Consider the following 19,944-nt stretch of genomic DNA (forward strand, 5'->3'; position numbering starts at 1 on the left):
TGAAACTGTCTACTATAGTAGTGTCCTCAACTGCATTCATCGATCCACAAGAGTATCACTTACCAGCAGTCAGTTTTAGTACTTGGTTTTATATTTGTATATTGTACAAAACAATGTGTATAGAATATGACAATAGTTCAGAGTTACCCCCTTTGGGATATTTTGGTGTGCTGGTGTGCTTTGGTCTTTCTGACAATGTTTCCCCGGCAATTTACAAGAAGAGAGCAGGGTTCCTCAAGCTTTGAGGGCTCGGACAACCAAAAACATTTGTTGGCGTGACGAGGACGACATTTTGCATAGTAGTTTTTCATGCTTTGCTCGGGTAATTATCGTGATTTCAAAATTTAATGTCAGGCAGTTGTGTAGCTGTTTCTGGAGATCCATGGGTCACTCGTGAAACAAACAAATTGGCTCAGCTTTGCTATAAACATCCCTTAAATTCTTTGCTGGAATGTGTATGTCTCATCTGAAGAGGTTGCGTTGCTCAAATTTTGAATGTAACAGACACCCTTAAGACACCCTTTTTGTTCCCGAGCTGCAGGTATAACCTTTTAAAGGCAACCTCCTAGACATCAAATCAACATCTCCTGCCAGCACCGATAATGTGCAGTGTGAGGGACACTGCCCCTCCCTCAGACAAACTATACACAATTAAATTGGGCTAACATCATCTTAAGCTAAACAACAACTGTATACCTGTGTTGGTCCTGCAGCACTGGCAATTTCATAAAGCAGGCTTCACCCCATGCAGAAATCAGGTGAAGCCCACTTTCGGGTTGATGTCGTTCTTATCGGGGGAAGAGTCCAATATTAAAGAAAACCGAGTGAATTTAATGCTTAAAGTGACTGATATTCGTTTCAAATTCGAGAATTAGAGTAGTACTTGCACACCACTACTAAAAACTAATACTAGAAGCTAACTATGCAACAATTAAAACTAATTTAAAACTAGCTACACAAAAATTTGTGAAGCAAACACGGTGTAAGAGAAAGTTAGGTGGGGTGATGAAACTTTTAATGGTAGAGATGCTTAAGGGATAATGACAACTGTAATGAAGTGGAAATTTTGGAAAACAGCCAGAACAGCTAGCCACACAACAGGTTCACTCTAAAAGAGAAAGAGGACGCTGACAAGCTGGTGCATACTTGAAGAAGGAGGAACCAGAGACACGGAGGAGATAGGGACGGACACAAAAATTCTCATTTTTTTCTCTAAAAAATTCTCATTCTCAAAAATTCTCAGAATTTTTGTGTCCGTCCCTATCTCCTCCGTGTCTCTGGTTCCTCCTTCTTCAGGTTCACTCTAGTTGTGGACGCATTAAGACAAGTATAGAGAGGGGAGCACACTATAGGCGGACGTCAAAATGATTCAGCGTGTTATTCGCATCATTTATGAAAATACAGGTACACCGTACTGCTTGTTCTGTGCAGTGAGCAACATTCTAGAATTTCTGCTGCCACTCTAGTAGCACACGGGAGAAGAAACAATTTTTAAAAGATTAATAGTATTCATATATCAAATCCTATATAAAAATTGTATTACTCGGAAGTATTGAAAATCCTGATCCAACTATCCGTACTCAATTCGCAGTGAATCTTAGATATATTCACAGTCCATAATTTGGTATTCACACCTACCCTAAATGTCTTCAATACATATTTATATGATTAGGAGTTTACGTCGTGAGACAACTGACTGTCTTCAATACACATTATTTGGCGAAAGTTGCCATTGTACACAGATCTTAGAACAAGAGAGAAACTGATGTTCTGAGGCTGGAACAACATAGAAGGGATAGATACAAACAAGATATACAAACAGATATAAACAAGGTAATCCAGAAGATGTGGGTTCGATCCCTACAGCTGGCTAACCTTTTCAGTGACTTTATCTTTCATCGTTGAGATCTTAGAAGCCAAGAACACCATGTTCTGGACACGGTATTGTAGTGACTACAACCATACACAAAAGAATACGCAAAAAATACCAAAAATATACCAAAACCAATTTCGGTGCGGCTTCTTCCACGAACATTCATTTATGGCTATACGTAGCTCCCGCAGCAACACCGATCGGCACAAAATTCAGCATTTCCATCATTTTATTACACTCACACAGTAACTTACCGATTAAGGGACATATCCCTTCGAAGCAACACAATTACAGCAGCGCTGCAGATACGAGCACGATCCTCAAACACCAGCTGACAATTGTGCAAAGGAAAGCCGAGAAGCAACAACTCCAGAGCACTGCGCTGCACGAGGACGCTTGTGTCCTGCAGGGCAGCACACAAAGCTTGTACCTGAGATCAAGAATTGTTTAGTGAGCATACCTGACTGCAAAAGTATTTCATCACCTCGTTGGTCGTAGAAAACACTCGCATTTCACAACTTTAATCGTCACACTAAATGGGGCAAATAATAACATTTGGATGCATGGGTGCATTTCAGAAAAAACTTACATTCAACGTATTACAAAAAGTATTCATTTCACTCCCTACCTTGATCTAAAAGAATTTTTCTACCAGCATTACCAAATTTGCGATCCTACAGGTTCCACTTTTCCATATATTCCATTTCCACTTTCCAATATATTTCCTATTTAAATTCTCGAGTTTAACCCTAAGACAAGTTCCAAAGTTGCGTGGCACACGTTTTCTGCTAGAAAACTGTGAAATTAGGTTGTTTACTTCCGTCACAATATTTTGCTGCATACGTACAATTACTACTTACAAGTCTGCCAAAAAAGTAACACAATTTGTAATATAAAAAAACAGCACCCGTTTGCACAAATCTTTTTGCGTGCAACGCTCAAGCTTACTGACAAGTAATAGGCTCGAGTGCAAAGAGTTTCGTGCAAGCGTGCCCAGATGTGCAAAGAGGCTCTAACATCAGACTCGAATCTGTGGATTATGTTATGTTAAGAGGATTAGAAGTTAGGAAGGTTTGTCAAATAACGCACAATATTTGTACCCTGGAAAGTCATCGATATAAGCGAGAATTGGTTGTAATAACGATAATATTTTAAAAACTTATTGCTTATTTTTGCACACAGCACAAATCAAGAGGTGTGTGGAAACTAATCCGATGCCATGTAAGGAATATAAAAAACTGGATTGGTGAGATGTATGCTGTTTAATTATGATGAATGTCAACATTATGGTGCATGTTTACAAACTGACCATGGCAATTATTAAACACTAGCGATGTGCCAACTGAATCCACGAATCCTCGAATCCGAGGCAGGGATTCGAGATTCGCGAATCCAAATCCAAGTGCCAAAAGCACCAATCCGCGAATCCACCAACCGCGTTTGTTTGTTTCTTTTTCAAACTGGCACCTCCGGAGTCCGCCAAAAGCCTCATTGGCTGACAGGTATTTTTTCGTTTGTTTATTACACTCAGGGTGTCGGAGCGAACCGAAAACCGGAACCGAAAACCGAAAAAAAAACACGGTATTTTGGTGCGAACTGGAACGGAATCGAAACCGTATACATTTTTTTCGCTCAGGAGGGAAACCGAAAAATAATTTAACGGTTTTCGGTCCAAGAAAAAACTTCGCCGGTTTGGACTATGGATAGGCGAATGAGACGTCGTGTGCTCTGAAGTCATGTCATGGATACTATATGAGGGTTACGGTTACGATGGAATGTATGTCGGTATAGTATGACCCTTAGGCTCCCTTTGTAATGGTTTATCGTTCGCGCACGCACACAGACTTCGAGGTACATGTGACTCTCTAGCAATGTGCCGTAGTGTTCGTTTTAATTTGATCCCCCCAAACTCTCCTCAACTAAACAACAAGGGGGCTGCATAACAGCTTCTTTATCGGTAATGTCGCGCAACGCGTCCCTTGTTTGAGAGCAGCTAAGTTGAATACATTTACGTATACGCGAGGGCAAGCCCGTGCAAAGTGGCAACTCTTTTGTGGACAGGACACCAAGAAAATAAAACGGAGCCGTCGAGCGCGTTTGTGAGTGAAGGTGTTCCTCGATTTGCGTCGTACTCGTGCGGTGGTGCTTGCTGGCTAGACAGTAGCAACAGACATTCGGATGGGACGCAATCGCTCCAACCCAGCAAGAAAGTACTTTATGTATGACATCACGACAAACAAGTCAGTTTGTAGCATGCACTTCAAGAAATGAGAAAGCCCATTTGAACAGACAGTAACCTACAGGAACCAGGAGCTACCAATTTCACAGCTGACTATTAATATTAAATACCATGTATGCTGAATAAACGGGTTTACATTTTGTAACATTGATTTTTTTTGTGTGGGGATGAGTATTCCCAGCAGAAGCGGAACCGGTTAAACACCGGTATGAACCGTTATTTTTTTGCTCCGGAGCAGAACCGGCACCGGATCGTTTATGATGTAACCGGAACGAAAACCGGAACGAAAAACATTTCGGTTGGACACCCTGATTACACTGCTCTGGACTGAAAGACTTCAGGCAGGAACTGTTACATTACAGGTTTAAAACTTTGAAACTTGTAATGTAACAGTCATCTGATTTTGCTTGTGATTGTTGCTTAGCTTTATGGAAATAATTCAGACTCGAGAATTTATGCATTTCTTGCAGTCGATGAACAACACGTTAAATAAATTACGCTTAAGGAGAACTATATTGGTATATTTTCTCCCGAAACTGAAGCATTATTTAATTTGTCTTTCGTTAAACGAAGGTATCCTATTCTGCTTCAAAACACTTTTCGCTAGAAGTTTTTTTTTTCTTCTTGGCTTTCTAAACTGTTTTTAAAGAAAGGAATCGAAAGACTCGAGATTCGTAAGATTTGTGGATTCGGAGAACCTTCCTTGGTTCGGATTCAAAAAATTCTGGATTCGTCCCATCTCTATTAAACACGCTTCCTCCACCAAGAATACACCGTGTAGTGTTACGAGCATTACAGACTGTTATGTCACGTGTGTGATACATATTCAGTTCCCACTCGCAGCTCTTGACAGTTGTCGTCGTTGGACAGTACAGGGAACCTGGCCTCCACTCCAAAGTCATTGTGCACTGTATTCACTGCCAGTCCATTCCTTCAAGCCATTGGGTAGTCAACAAGTTTTCTTCACTGCCTCTTTTCATTGTCCCCACTTCCTGTGTACTGACTTTTCTGTAGTTTCCCATTATCTCTTTTCATTTTTCCTTCCTTACATTATGACTGATAAGTGTTATCCAGTTTTGCTATTTAAGCAACGTGTAGTAGTACGAATTCAAGCAGATGCAGTCGATTCCTCCATACTATTTTTTTCTATTTTTTTGTATTCACTCACGTACTACACCTTCTAGTGGAAGAGAGAGAAAGGGAATTATGATGAAAGCAGAAGCACTGAACCAAGTGGAGGCGTCACGAGATGAACGTCACATATTAAGCGCAGCACTGTCAAGTACTTAACTTTGCAGAACACTATGCGAATAACTCGTGATGATGACCTTTAGTTGTCCAACAGTAGTCCAACAGAAGATCCATATGCTACGCAGAGAGCAACAAAATCTTCTGTGCAACTCAATGCACTTTGCAGGTTCAGGAATGCACATACAGGTCTGCTGAGTCTACTGCATCTCAGGCATGAAGTTGATTAGACCACCTCAGATGAAGCACCAGTATAGAATTATTTCTTGAGGATAAATCCAATATCCATCTTCATGCCATACAAAAAGTAACTTACGTCAAGGGAAATGTAGCTGTGTACTGTGACATCAAAATCCCAGATAAGACACCTGAAACCATTTTCGTCTTTCTTACTTATGGTTCCAGTTGGGATAACGTGAGCAATGGTATCCCTGCAAAAGGCAATCTTGCATCATGTCTGGCATTCTTCCTGCGCTTTTCAGTCACGGTATCACCAGACCAGATGAAGCTGGACTTGAATCATACAGGTGTCATTTGATGGGGATACAGTGAGCTCTCAAATACATTCTCGTCCAGAGCTCCCACTGAAAACTGATTCATCTCTATGTGTATTGTCATCTTCTGCTCTGTTGTGTTCAAGTAATTCCTCAATGGCTTCAAGTACCCTATTCATCACCAAGATCCATCAAGTGTTGTCAATGTAGGCAGTCGTTGAAGTACCTCTCGCACGTCCCAAGATGTGTGCTTTTGAGTAGTCATCACCATTGTTGTGTCGCAGCCCTCATCTTCCATCTCGCCCTGTCTATAGCATCGTAAATCTGTTTGTCAAGCCATGACAACAGCCACCCAGCTTTCCGTGAATCCGTGAAATTTCGCGGAATCAGCCATGTCTCGCGGAACCTTGCGTTTCCCTCGGATTCGTGTTTTCGCGCAATATTCTACATATTACAAAATTATGTAAGGATTTCAATATATCTGCAGCATTTTCGTGGGTTAAGCCAGATCAGTCACGACTGCAGTGCCTGACACGACACTACTGATGTACTGCTAACACTTACACGGATGAACGTGCCACAACAAGAACAAAAAGTTTAAAATTAACGATCAGAGAAAAATTGTCAGAGTTGTCTAACTTTCTTTGCACACTGAAAAGTTACCAAAACTGGAAAAACTTTCAGGACTACCCTTAGGAGAATGCTGAAACTTTTTTTCCCCTCTCTCTTACCCGTGGAATACTGCAGGTTTGTGTATCCCACTTCGTGGACACGTTAATTTTCCACTGCACAAACTAGGGGCTTTAGCCATGATGAGTTGAAGTCACAAGCTCCAGGATCTCAACAGAATAAATTTCCTTAATGAATGCTCCTAAGTGATCGTGATGACGCCTTCGTGGTTCTTGAAGCGTCTGAGATAAAGCAGGGTGCACAATCGAGTAGCAAAGTCCTTTCCGAGTCTGTGTTCTGTATTTTGGCACCAACAGTGTAAGGTGAAGAAAAAAATCAGGAAGTCATAACCAACGTTCAAATGTTGATTCTTCAATTGACTGTCTCCATCTTCAATCACCTGTCCTCCTCCTGAGTAACCTCATTTACCAGCAATACTTCCCTATTCTGTAGCAAACTTGCTAGCATTCATTCCATGTGACTCACTGCATCATACAAGCTGTCATCACAAAGAAAGTGATTTTGGTAGGACATGTTGCAAAGCAAATGATATGCCATTGGATGGAGGAAACACAAAACTAATAACTCCGTTAACGTACCTTACATGCCATACAATGCACCGATTATTTATACACCATTAAGAACCTTTAAGTGCAGCGAGTTGCACGAATTTAATCACACGACCCTCGGAGCAGCCTCTGGCAGAGGGTGATGCGCGTTAAAGTAGGCTGATAAGTAGAGCCTGAAGTTTTCGGGAAATATTTTTTTCCAAATTCGGGAGGTAAAAATCGGGGGAACAAAAATGTGCTCTAAATTCATGTGAATTCAGGTCGAAAAGCTTCCAATATGTTAAACTTAGGGAGAAATCGGGTTCTATTACTCCAACGAACTGCACTGGTTTGTTACAAACAGTGATGTAATTTGTGTTTCCTGCTATACAAGCTAGTGTGCATTGCTACAGACAATTTAGTGAGGGCAATTTGCTGGGTAAAAATCGGGTTTCACCCTAAAGAGGCAACCTTCAATTCCGGGTGCAAATTCGGGGTGCAAATTCGGGGAAGAATCGGGTTAAACCCGAAAACTTCAGGCTCTACTGATAAGGTTCGGGGTGACTCCCAATGTTGTTGGCCTTGGGATTACTCGTAGCACTTTCCAAAAGGCCACGGGACCGGGTCACGCCGTGCTGTAGTTGTTGTATACGTAAGAATGGGCGGAACGAAGAGGAAGACGTCTGCATTGATAGCTAGACAGAAGAAGCAAATCTGCACTCGTTTTAAAGAGAGCCCTTCTTCCCACCAAGAACAGGCCAAGTGGGCAAAAAGGGAACTCCTGAGTGTAGCAAGATCTACCATCACTACATGTCTTGAAGTGTCTCAAAGTTCCAACCGAGCGCATTTCTCATTATGACCAAAATCTCCGCGAACGAGAGTGGTCGCATTAGCGAGGGTTCAATGTAGTATATCCAAAAGAATTTGGGAAGCAGTCTAGAGATTAATGGACACACATAGGACGTACCATGCAGTCGATATCAGTTCCAATAATGTACAGTTGGTCCTCCATGCTAAGCTTGCGATTGTAGTGGGATACAACAAATGTGATGGCTTGCAAGCGTATGCCAGGGTTGCACAACACGCACTTCCATAGGCAGCCGTAGAAGTACCTCTTCTCCACCGCTATGCACACATTCAGCAGCAATGTATCCGTTCTGGAATACATCAGAGCTCCGTAATCAACTTAGAACGACCAGAGTCAAGTGAGAATAATAAAAACACCACCGGGCTCGAGTAAATATACGTAAAATATTCCACCTTTCAAAGCGTTTCCACAGTTTGATGCAAGCAATTGGGCGTTGTTTTGTCCTACACATATTCGATGCACATCCCTGTTTGTAAAGTTCCTCAGAAAGAGGTAGCCCTACAATTTAACATTGAATCTGCATTTCACCTTTTCTATTTGCAAGGTGTTTCCACCAATGTTGCTTGGCTTACACTTCTCCTCTTTTATTCTTCACATTGAAAAGAATAAATGCGCACGAGTCGCAGGCAGTTTGCAGTGATGTATAGGCTACACGCGGCTGATTGATTGATCACCACCTCTGTCCCGTAACGACATTGTCACTCCATGGCTCATCAAATGAGGTACCGAGGTACCGCAAGTTACTTAGCCAAGAACTATTCTTTGCAAATTCACTCGAACCTTTTATCCCCACCGAGAAAAAAACGATCTCGATGCATTACAGAAGTTAACCTTACTATGACTAGAAGTCCTTATAGGCAAGGTACTACCTCATATAATTTTACTTAAAGCGAAGGTCTTTTATCTCCGGCTTAACGCGACAGTCGAAAGAACAATTAAAAACGTAGGCGTTTCGCCACCTATTCATGCAGCATCATCAGAACACAACGCGTCTGAAGGTACAGACCAACCTACTTATCTACCAAGATATCATAAACTTACGGCAGAGGGCCACAGTTGGCGTTACATGCTGGTGAATCACGCCTGATACATCAAAATTCTAAAGGCCTTCTCGGATCCCAATACTGCTCGTGAGCCAAGGTTATCACATTATCAAAATCAAAATCGTGACCTTTCGACCAATTCTGTTCAGACCCAATTCAGAACAAAACTGCGGTTGCCGAAAAATGTTCAGTCCTAAATTCGTCTCGGAAAAAAATTCAGTCTTCGTGCCACGTGGGTCACATTTTATGCATGAATATAAACTGAACCAGATGTCGTAATTTTCTGCTCTAGTGCAAAATATAATTATCGTCGAGCCCATTTGTTACGACCTTCGATATAACAATAACTCCGATATTACTATTAAATTGCTGGTTCCAGCCAGCTCGAAGTTGCGCAAACAAGACTGCACTGAGGGAAGGTAAGAAGGGTAGGAACATTTTATTACAATTAACGCGAAGAAGACTTTCGTGTAGAGCCTGCATGATACCAGGTTAATGAGTAGCCAGACAACAGGACGTATATATACCAGTAGAAAGGGAGGGGGAAAGGGAAATAGAAAAGCAACACACAATCAAAGATACTTATCTAGCCGAGAAAGTTGAAAAAACAATGAGTAAAATAAGTAAAAAGCGAAGCAGACTGGACATGACTAAAAATACAACCCAGGGCCGTGTGTCACAGACACATAACAGGGGAAGTTCACAGCGCGGACAGCCGAAAAACGCAAGGCGCCCTCGCGTTTTTCGGCTGTCCGCGCTGAACGCAGTGCCTTTATCCATGCATGAAGGCGGGGCCCCATAACAAGTGACAAGCGACACGCTACAGGTTTTGCCGCTGTCGCGGATGCTGGGGCTGCTATTCCCCGACTCATTTGAGGGACATGCGTCGAAAGATTGTTTCGGAATGCAAATATATATTCTCAAGTATAAAACATACAAAAGTCGAGCAGTTTTTGTTTATGAACATCACAAAAGTAACTGGGAACGAATTACGGGTCCCAGACTCGTACATATTCATCTGCATAATTTCAGGTTTCACCGATTTCTCACACATGGTGGCGCTGCAGCTTGCGCGGTTGTCTTGACGTCTGCTCCGAAATGGCGAAAGCGCGCGCATTGTCCGTGAAACGGTTCCGCGACCAACAGATAACGCTTTTGAGAAGAAAGCAACTTCAATTTCAGTCCTCCCGCGTAAATAGCTCCTCCTCGCGGTTCTCCTCCCCTCCACCCACGCCCTTTCCATCTGCCGTCAGATCTGGCGGATTTCAGCAAACGACGGGCAACAGTTTCTGGCGGCACGCAACAAATATCTACTGGAACTGGATGCAAAATTTTGAAGCCGCGCCAGAGCTTTTTTGTCGCTGGACAGTTGCACGACTGTGGTTCCGGGACGCATTTTGATGAGGAAAGTCCTGTGGCTCCACAGGAAGTTGCACGCGCTCCACGGATTTTGTACTGGTGCAAAACGTTACTGCAAAGCACCGTGGCTTTCAAAACACGAGTTGGCAGACAGTTGCGTGTTGCCGCCCAAACACGAGTCGACGATTTACCTATGGGAGAGGCATGTTCTGATGGACAATGCAGTTCCGATAGTGAGAATGACGACGATTACGGCCCTCGATGATGAGCAATGGACGAAGCCGTCCATCTCAAAAGAGCCTCACATGGTGTCGGTGGGTATGTTGGCCTTGGAAAAGCTTTCAACACAAAGCTGTCCCAATTTAGAGCTCGATAAAATGCTACCAAGAAACACGCGCATGTTTAGCGGCGTTCTACTTGTGCCGTTCTAATTCGTTAATGTGACCCAAAACCGGCAATCTCGCGGAAGATCATTTTTTTACCATAACTCCGATATAACGACCAATTCCGTGTTCCCGTAAATATGATCATAAACGGGCTCGACTGTACATCCTCACTGATCTGTCTGCCCGGAGTGCAGTATTCTGGTGCTGATGCCTGGTTATCAAATGCGAGGAGGGATAATTTAGGATGAAAAGACCCAAGTCACAGAGAACAAGCAAAGTTCGCATTCGAGTACTTGATGGCAAAACATTACTAGTTCCTACACAGTTTCCATACTCGATATCACCGATCACGAGTCTCCAACTGATATATTAACGGGAATATCCTTAAATGATACCTAAAGCGCTACTCTGGACTAAAAAATGTTATTTTGTTTATTTTGAATTATAAATCAACCTCCACATCAACATCAGGGACTACCACAAAGTTTCAAAGAACCCGTAAAACCTGGTACAGTCGATCCCATATATATAACAATATGACAGGAATGCAAAATCCGATCATTATGTCACAGTATTGTTATACATTAAGTTCTGCAAAATTGTCGGTCAGGATCACGTCAACAAGTTAGAATGGTACAATTAGAAATCCGCTCAACACGCACGCCGAGCGTGCAGCTTTGTGTCGAAAGCTTTTCCAAAGACAACATAACCACCAATATCACATGAAGCTCCACACCTCTTAAGATCGACGGCTTTGCCCATTTCTCGTCATTCAGTGCCACAATCATCGTCGTTCTCACTGTAGGAATTGCGTCGTCCTTTACAACGAGACTCATCCACAGGTAATTTGTTGACACGCGTTTAAGTGCGACAGTCTGCCAACTCACTGCCTTTTGAGAGGGACAGAACTTCGCTATGAGGGTCGACACCGGCACAAAAGCTGTCGAGCAAATGCAACCCAGTCAGGAGTGAGCCTTCCCTCATCGAGACATGTACAGGAACTCGAGCATGCAGCAAAACAGAAAAAAAAAAAAAAAAAGAATGTGAGGGTGAGAGAAGGATGTGGAGAGGGTGCGACCTCCTCACTGTATATTCACACGAGCAAGAGACATCCACACAGAATACTGTAGCGGGGAGAAAAAAAAAAAAAGAGGAAATGACAGCTCATGGGGCAGAAGTTCCACCATGTCTTCCATTGAGCATTCGCACGGAACAACCAAAGTGGCGTACTACACAGTGACAGAAGACACCAACGGCCCTGTCAGGAGCTACACAAATATCTTGCGGCTGAGCCACAGGATTTCCTCGTGGCGAGAGGAGCACAAAATGACACAACGTTCAGAGCTGGCTCTCACGTGACAGCAGAAAGCTAGTACAACGTCTCGCACATGCTGTAGAAGATACTACTAGTTATCTTGTTAGAAACTATAACCGCTAGTAGGCGCCGATGTTGAGGGTGTTTAATAAAAGGAACCGGCATGACCGGGGGGCGTGCTTTTTTCTTGTTTTCCTGCCCGCTATCAAGACTGGGTACGTCTGCAGTTACTCGTCGATCCCCAACACATGCTCCGCTGGAGTATTCTGGGGAATACTCTACTCACTCTTGGGAATACACAGTCTACTTCAGGCGAGCGCCGGAAAAAGTTAAAAGTTGGGTGTGATCTAATCTGTGATCTGCGCGACGATCGCTATATCAGAGTCTCGTTTACCCATTCTTCAATGGGTAATCGTAATATTAGCGTTATATGGAAGACCGTAATAAATGGGCTGAACCGTAGTTTCAGATTGTCCAAGAGGAAATGCCCCAATTTACATTACCATCAAAACTGCCTGCCTCAGTTTGCCTGTCTGTTTGTGCACGCAAGAAAATGTGAGACAGAATGCACCACAGTGACTTCATCAATAGAGCCTGAAGTTTTAGGGTTTTACCCGATTCTTCCCCGAATTGAAGGTTGCCTCTTTAGGGTGAAACCCGATTTTTACCCGGCAAATTGCTTTCTCTGGGATGTCTGTAGGAATGCACCAACTTACTTGTTTGGCAGAAAAATGCAGTTACATCACCGTTTGTACCAAACCGCTACAGTTAGTTTGAATAACTGAACCCGATTTCTCCCCGATTTTAGCGTAATGGAAGTTTTTTCACCCGAATTCGCACGAATTTAGCGCACACGTTTATTTACCCGATTTGTACCCCCCGAATTTAGAGAAAAATATTTCCCGAAAACTTGAGGCTCTATTCATCAACGAGGCCTGGGTATATTGAATCCTGTTGGTGCGCTAAGAATCACTCAGTCGTGGACTTGTAAGGCAAAATATTCGTGCTGGCCACCCAAGTGATGCTGTAAATGTACCTCTGATAATAGTCTGATCCTTCCTCCAGTCCTGGTAGCACCCCAGCCAAGAAACCATTGAGTCCAGGCCTTAATTGCACCCCAAGGGGCAGCAGATGGTTCTCATAAAGAGCCAAGAGCGTCGGTCGTACATTCATCGCTGCATAGGCGAGCAGGGGGAACAGCCCAGCACTGTACAGGTACAGGTCATTGGCCAAACGCTGTGGCCCCACGTTGCGAAAGATGAGCTCGTAAGTTTCCAGAGCTCGTAGATGGACACCGCTTGGAAGGGCTGGGTGCATGCATTGTGCCAGACGCTTGCTCACTGTGATGTGCCTGGGTATCAACTGGAAACGCTGGTGGCTTTGCAGGACCTGCAGGAAAATAGGCCGCAAAAAAGGTCTACTTGATACAATTCTGACAATGAATCAACCCAAATAAAGGATACTGACCTTGTTGAGCTTTCCTAGAGCAGAAATAAGATCTGCCCACTCGCTCGTGCACTCGAAGTACTTGAGGGCTTTGTCCACTGCTGTTACGTAGGAGCGGTACTTGGCATCACCGTACAGTTCATATTCCTCCATCGTCGTCATCTCGTCTACGTAGCGGTCATCGTCTGCGTGTAATATGCATTCATTTTTTCTCGATAAGCAGAAAATGTAATTCGCGTACAATGTATCCTAAGCTACTTTTTAGACCTCCAATGCTCCAGTGATTACCCAGAGTCACGATCCCCTCACTCGTGCAATGCCGCCAGTGAAATAATGGTGACACATAAGTCTTTGTGACAGACATGTCCATAAAGTATTCTAGTCCTCTTTTAACTGTACAAAGGTTTCCTAACCTTTTTCCATTTACGCGAGACATTCTTCTTCACTTGCGTGTGGATAGGAATGGCACGTTATCACATTTAAAGCTGGGTGAACAGATGTCACACTTGATTCGACTGCACGTTATCAAAATTTACCTCGCAACCTCCGATCAATAAAGCTCTTATACTGGCTTTGCATTATATTATCGTATTACTCTGGCTTTGGCATATTAGGCAGTAGACCACACATTGCACACAAAGTAACGGGCAATTCACTCCTTCAAGGATGTTTCCTTTATAACTCTAAAAACGTGCATTAAAAAAAAAAAAGTCAACGTTTTTTTTTTCGGCGGCAAACACAAGCGAATAATATTTCCCGCTATTGGCAGGAAATATTATGATTAGTTTTTTTGTTGTTTTATTTTGCTACAATCGTGCTGTTTTTCTGGAGAGTTTCACATCTGAAACACGAACCTCCGGATATTGCACACTTCTACGCATTTTCTATGTATTTATCACTGTCCTGGACAGCCCACGAGCGTGTGCCGAACCAGACAGATGTAAACTGGCATGCAAGGCGGTGGTGTCTGTATTACAGCTACAACACCTAGTAGTAGGGAACAGTAAGTTGCAACAGGTTTTGTGTATCACTGCCGACATGTAAAGCTGAAATAATGACAGTTCGCCTTCTGGGCGTCCACAGGAAAGAAGGGGACAGGCCAAACATCTGAGGGAGTCTGGGTAAATCACTCCGTACACACTGTTATTTATGCCCATGGAGCACACCTGAATAACGATGGTCTGTGATGCTACTTTCTAGTCATAATGCAGTTCGTCCACAGTCGCAGCACCTGTAGCGGACAACATAGGCCGATACACGAAGGGAAGGCCAGCATGCACAACTTTTCACGAATATTCCTCCACGAGATGGTCTCGCGACAGCTGACGACGCAACGACGAAGCTGCAAGGCGTTTGTGACGGTGTGACCGAGTGTGACTGACTGCCCCTTGCCCCACCTTCGGAGGTTCTTGGGGATATACGCGGTTGGTTGTTATTAAACCGTTGCTGTGTAACAGAAATTTTGTCGTCTCCGTGTCCCCGGTTCCAGCCTTTAGTGACTGACTGGCCCGACTGCACAAATCATGGCACAAATACACGAAAACAAAAACAAAGATTATCAGTGGCGCCCCCTCATTTGGGCTTTCCACTCTTCACATGTTGTGACGTTGGTCAAGCAGCTGAAGGCTGAAGGGGCTGAAGGAAGTTGTAGGGATTGTAGGCTGAAGCCGCTCCCAAGTAGCTCTCACTGGGCACCAATTACGACCAAGTTGGATTTGTAAGTTGTGGGCGATCTGGAATTTTACGCTTACTTGCCATATCGAGCGTTCAGATATTGGAAGCAGACCCGCTATCTTTCGATACTGTTCACTAATGACGACGACGGAAGACAGCAATTTCGAAGAGGTAATTATTTTTCGTGTCCGTCAAGGCGTTAAAATGACGTGACTCAAACCTATACTTGCAGGGGTCGTTCGTCGTAGACGACGTCAGCAACATAATCAAGGAAGTAAGTCTCAAAAAATGGTTAACGTTGACAGCTTGGGAAGCTCGTCACTTTGTGTTCCGTCTTTTCTCCCATCTTCGGGACATGTATACCAGCGTCAAAAATACACTTTTCAAATTCCCTTGCTTTCGTTTCAGGCGATGGAGACTATGATAGGAGGCAATGTATACCAGCACAGTAAGGTACCTCAGTGGACGAACACAATAGTGGAGCACATTCTTAGCCAGCTAACGAAAATGAACAAAGCATTCAAATACATTGGTAAGCTGTTTCCTGTTCTGCTAGCTGTCAGCCAACACCGCCGTGAACATACGCCTGTAACATGAAAACATTTGACAACGTGCACAGCAAATATTTTGCAGAGTACATCGAGGTTGAATTCCGCATAGATTGAGAAGTTACCCGTCAAAAAGAACTCATTACGAGTTAAGTTACCGTGTGAAAAATGTAACTAAGTTAATAACGAAGTTCTTCAGCCTGAAATGTAACTTGCAGTTACTGAGCTACTTAAAAAAAAAGAACGAGTTACTTCCAAGTTACTTGTGCAGCGCGCGTGAGCAGTTTAGTTACTCCTTGAGTTGCCTGCGGAGGAGTGCAACTAGATTAGATCATTTTTGTTTATGTCCAACAATAGACCTCTCCCTGTCATAGCGTGTGACAGTGCCACAAATTTGGTAGAGTTGAACTATGCTCGAAGCTAGAGGTGAACAAGGTCGCTTCCAAAAGCCACAGTCTTGAGGGGATTACGATGTGATTACTTTTCTTTCAATGGGAGGCAGCGAACAAGTGCCTCTTTGTGGAACCCAGCCCTCTCCTTCCGATTTGTTTCGGTTTCAGTCTGTCTAGCAACACCATGATGACGTTTCTCTGGTAGAGGTCTATTCGAACGCTTTGCATCTTACTCCCTGTGGACGCACAATGGTTCACCTTCGTTTCAGTGGCAGTGGTTCTTACTTTCTGAATAAAATACTGTCATTGATTGAATATCACGTTTTATGGCAAAAAAATGCCACGAAGGAAGCGGTGAGAAAGCAAGAAAATATGTGGACGTGAGCGAAAAGCGAATTAAATGTAACTTGGAACTTAACTTAAGTTACTTTGGCAAAGTTACCCGAAAAAGAAATGAGTTCCTCTGAAAGTTACCACGGCGCAAAAGTACCGAGTTAAGTTACAAGTTACCAAAAAAAGGAACTTAGTTACAGTAACGAGTTACCTCAAACTCTGGAATCCTGGGTAGCTCTAAAACAGTAAATACGAGGCCCTCAAGTAGAGATGTGCAGTATAATGGTCCAAATGAGTTATAACCAGAGTTCGAGGTAACTCATTACTGTAACTAAGTTCCTTTTTTTTTGGTAACTTAACTCGGTACTTTTGCGCCGTGGTAACTTTCAGAGAAACTCGTTCCTTTTTTAGGTAACTTTGCCAAAGTAACTTCAGTTAAGTTCCATGTTACTTTTAACTCGATTTTCACTCACGTCCACATATTTTCTTGCTTTCTCTCCGGTTCCTTCGTGGCATTTTTTGCCGTAAAACGTGATATTCAATCAACTACAGTATTTTGTTCAGGAAGTACGAACTGCTGCGATTGAAACGAAGCTGAACCATTGTGCGCCCACAGGGAGTAAGATGCAAAGCGTTCGAATAGACCTCTACCAGAGAAACGTCATCATGGCGTTGCTAGACGGACTGAAACCGAAACAAATCGGAAGGAGAGGGCTGGGTTCCACGAACGGGCACTTGTTCGCTGTCTCCCATTGAAAGAAAAGTAGGACCGAGGGTCGCGTCCCTTTAAGGGACCATATCGTAATCCCCTCAAGACCGTGGCTCTTGGGCGCGACCTTGTTCACCTCTAGCTTCGAGCGTAGTTCAATTCTAAATTTTGGCGCTGTCGAATACTATGATGTCATTTGTTTACAAACAGGGAGAGGTCTATTGTTGGACATAACGAAAACGATCTAAGCGTGTTGCACTCCTCCGCAGGCAACTCAAGGTCTAACTCAACTGCTCACGCGCGCTGCACCTGCGTAATGCTATTTTGTGTCCGAAGTAACTTGGAAGTAACTCGTTCTTTTTTTTAAGTAACTCAGTAACTGCGAGTTACATTTCAGGCTGAAGAACTTCGTTATTAACTTAGTTACATTTTCCACACTGTAACTTAACTCGTAACGAGTTCTTTTTGATGGGTAACTTCTCAATCTATGGTAATAACAGCACTCATCATTACTGCGAAAGAGTAGGCAGTATCACAGACACTCTTGTGCTCTACTTGCGATGCCTGTGGTAATTCACCAACATACTCCACAGAAGTGTGTTTAATATATTCTTGTGGAAGGTGCCATTCATGGAGTACCTCTGGAGACCTTGCTTTGAGTTGATCCAGTGTTTCAACATTAGCATATAACAGGTCCATTAGCACCTCGAGAGGTGTAAGTAATTACTGTACAGTTTAAAGGAAATCTGTGTTTGATAGTGAGGCTAAAGACTTTAAATGTTTGCGCTTGGTCAGCACAAAGATTAACACGATGCTCGTAATGATTATAATCCTTCCTCCTGGCTACAGTATTTATGTACCACTTTTGGTGCTTTTACGCGATGAAAAAATGTGCGTAATGTTTTGATGTGGCAGCGTACTAGGTCCCACTTTTTGTACCAAAGTACACGTTTCATGGAGCCTCCGAGCCAAATTGGGAGGTAAAAATGGCTTCTGCATCAAGTTAATGCAAGATGCGGTGGAAGGAAATATGCCCCTACCTGTTTTCTCCGTACTCCTGTTTCCACTGACTTTGCATCGAAAGCATGCTGCCATTATCAGCAGATCCATCCTTGCATGCATTTTTGGAGGTCTGAGCACAGCCAGCAATTTGTGTGACTCAAAACGATGGTTTTTGCTCCTTTTTTTTTCCCCCGGCTATTACCATTGTAGTAGTAAATGTATTTTGTGATGTAACGGGGCAAATCCAACATGTGCTTCCTATTTATGGCAAAAAAAACGTGAGGTTGACTCCACATATTTCGGAGTGCAATTCAGAAAATTCAATTTCGTTAATTAAAATCGATAAAAGTGCTCGGAAGAATTGCGCAAATAAAGTGACAGATTGGAAGTCAACTTGTTCAGCGTGGTGAAAACCTGGATAAGTCTTCCTTGAATGGTCTCACTGTGCATGGGAGTATCCCATGAAAACCTCAGAGTCATCAGAGAATCATAAAAACCATCATTTGTTTATCTGGCTGTGGTCAAACCTCCCGAGGCTCGTCATTATCAGAACAGAAATGGACGTATCAAAGAAGGTCCCGCACAATGTGCGCTTGCAAAAAGTGATCCATGTACGATGTGTAGTGAAAAGCAACAGGAAAGTATCAAAACAAAGTTATCCTTATGCTAGGAAACTTGATTGGTTATCACGCAACATTGTATTTAATAACACCAATGAGTTTTTGCAGTGGGATACGCATTATTTAGCTTGTGACTTAAAATTCTCAGTACATGAACAGGCTATTCAAAAGGAGGACTAATTAGATTTCGTTAACTAAGTTTTTCATTGAGGAGCTTCGGGGAAATCCAAAATACTACAGTTAGAGATGGTCATTATTTTGAGTCACTCTTCCCCTCCAAAAACAATCTCCATTTGCCAATACGCGTTAATTGAAACAAAAATTGTGAGCAAAGTGAGCGAAAGATGTCCTGGGCTCCGAAGATTTTGTTTGCCACCTCGTACCTACACGGCGGTAATTGGTTAATTCTTTTCAGTAACGTGCGTCATCATGGAAAAAAATGGAGCTGGACTTCACACAGCAACATCCTGCTTTTGGGACAACACCACGGATGGTAAGCCTTAAAAAGTTGCATCTAACAAATGGGTGCTCATTCGACTCTTTTTTGTCCTTCAGGAAGTTGCACGGTGCGATGGGAAAACAAGACCATGTATTGCATCGTATCTGTATTTGGGCTAGCTATATAAAATATGATGCAAACTTGTAGAATATTTCTCTCTCATATAAAGTGGAATCCCATTAGTTCAAACTGCTGCTCTGTTCCCACTAAAACAAAACAAAACAAACACCATTGCTGACAGTTGCTCGTATTGGGTTGCCAATATCCGCCTTTGGGCTCACGAATGGGTTGGGTTCAACATCGCAAACTAAGTTGACTGCGTCACAGCTGAAGAAACTAATGGAAGTGCGTGTAACATATTTTTTTTCTGTAGATGTTTGTTTGTTGTAATTAAACATCTTAGAATGAATTAGCCTCTTATAGTGGCACCGTGTGGGCACAAATGTCTCGCAGTTTTGCGATCATGGATAGCAAGCCATGAGGTATCTCCAATGTATCGAAAACTCATTCAGAGTTGCTCCCTTTGGTTCGAACCCAGCTTTATTTGAACAAATCTGCGGTCCTCCTCCAAGTTTGAAGTAATGGGATTGCACTGTAATGGGATTTCACATTCTAGTGCTCTTGTGTATATTCCATGTACTGGAGGCTGCTTTTTTCTGCCAGACATCAGACTACACGT

The 19,944-nt window shown here is 43.0% G+C and overlaps 2 protein-coding genes across 3 annotated transcripts in view; one reads left to right on the plus strand and one right to left on the minus strand.

Annotated features, from left to right (window-relative positions):
• Positions 1-15,020, minus strand: part of LOC135371587 (protein dopey-1-like) — a 98,975-nt gene extending 83,955 nt beyond the window's left edge. For both annotated transcript variants that reach the window (XM_064605574.1, XM_064605573.1), the window contains exons 1-5: positions 14,655-15,020; positions 13,510-13,673; positions 13,079-13,431; positions 8,039-8,228; positions 2,128-2,303 (exon numbers count right to left, since the gene is read on the minus strand). In XM_064605574.1, coding sequence (XP_064461644.1) covers positions 2,128-2,303; positions 8,039-8,228; positions 13,079-13,431; positions 13,510-13,650 — 860 coding nt within the window. In that variant the 5' untranslated portion in view covers positions 13,651-13,673; positions 14,655-15,020. The remainder of the gene's footprint in view (positions 1-2,127; positions 2,304-8,038; positions 8,229-13,078; positions 13,432-13,509; positions 13,674-14,654) is intronic.
• Positions 15,021-15,085: 65 nt separating this feature from the next.
• On the plus strand, positions 15,086-19,414 carry LOC135371588 (dynein light chain Tctex-type 1-like). Its single transcript, XM_064605575.1, has 5 exons — positions 15,086-15,333; positions 15,395-15,436; positions 15,571-15,694; positions 19,182-19,259; positions 19,322-19,414. Exons 1-5 carry the CDS (start codon positions 15,301-15,303, stop codon positions 19,390-19,392), a joined length of 348 nt encoding a protein of 115 aa, XP_064461645.1. The 5' UTR covers positions 15,086-15,300; the 3' UTR covers positions 19,393-19,414.
• Positions 19,415-19,944: the final 530 nt, after the last annotated feature.

This window comes from Ornithodoros turicata, unplaced genomic scaffold, assembly GCF_037126465.1.
Source record: "Ornithodoros turicata isolate Travis unplaced genomic scaffold, ASM3712646v1 Chromosome113, whole genome shotgun sequence".
Classification (NCBI taxonomy): Eukaryota; Metazoa; Arthropoda; class Arachnida; order Ixodida; family Argasidae; genus Ornithodoros; species Ornithodoros turicata.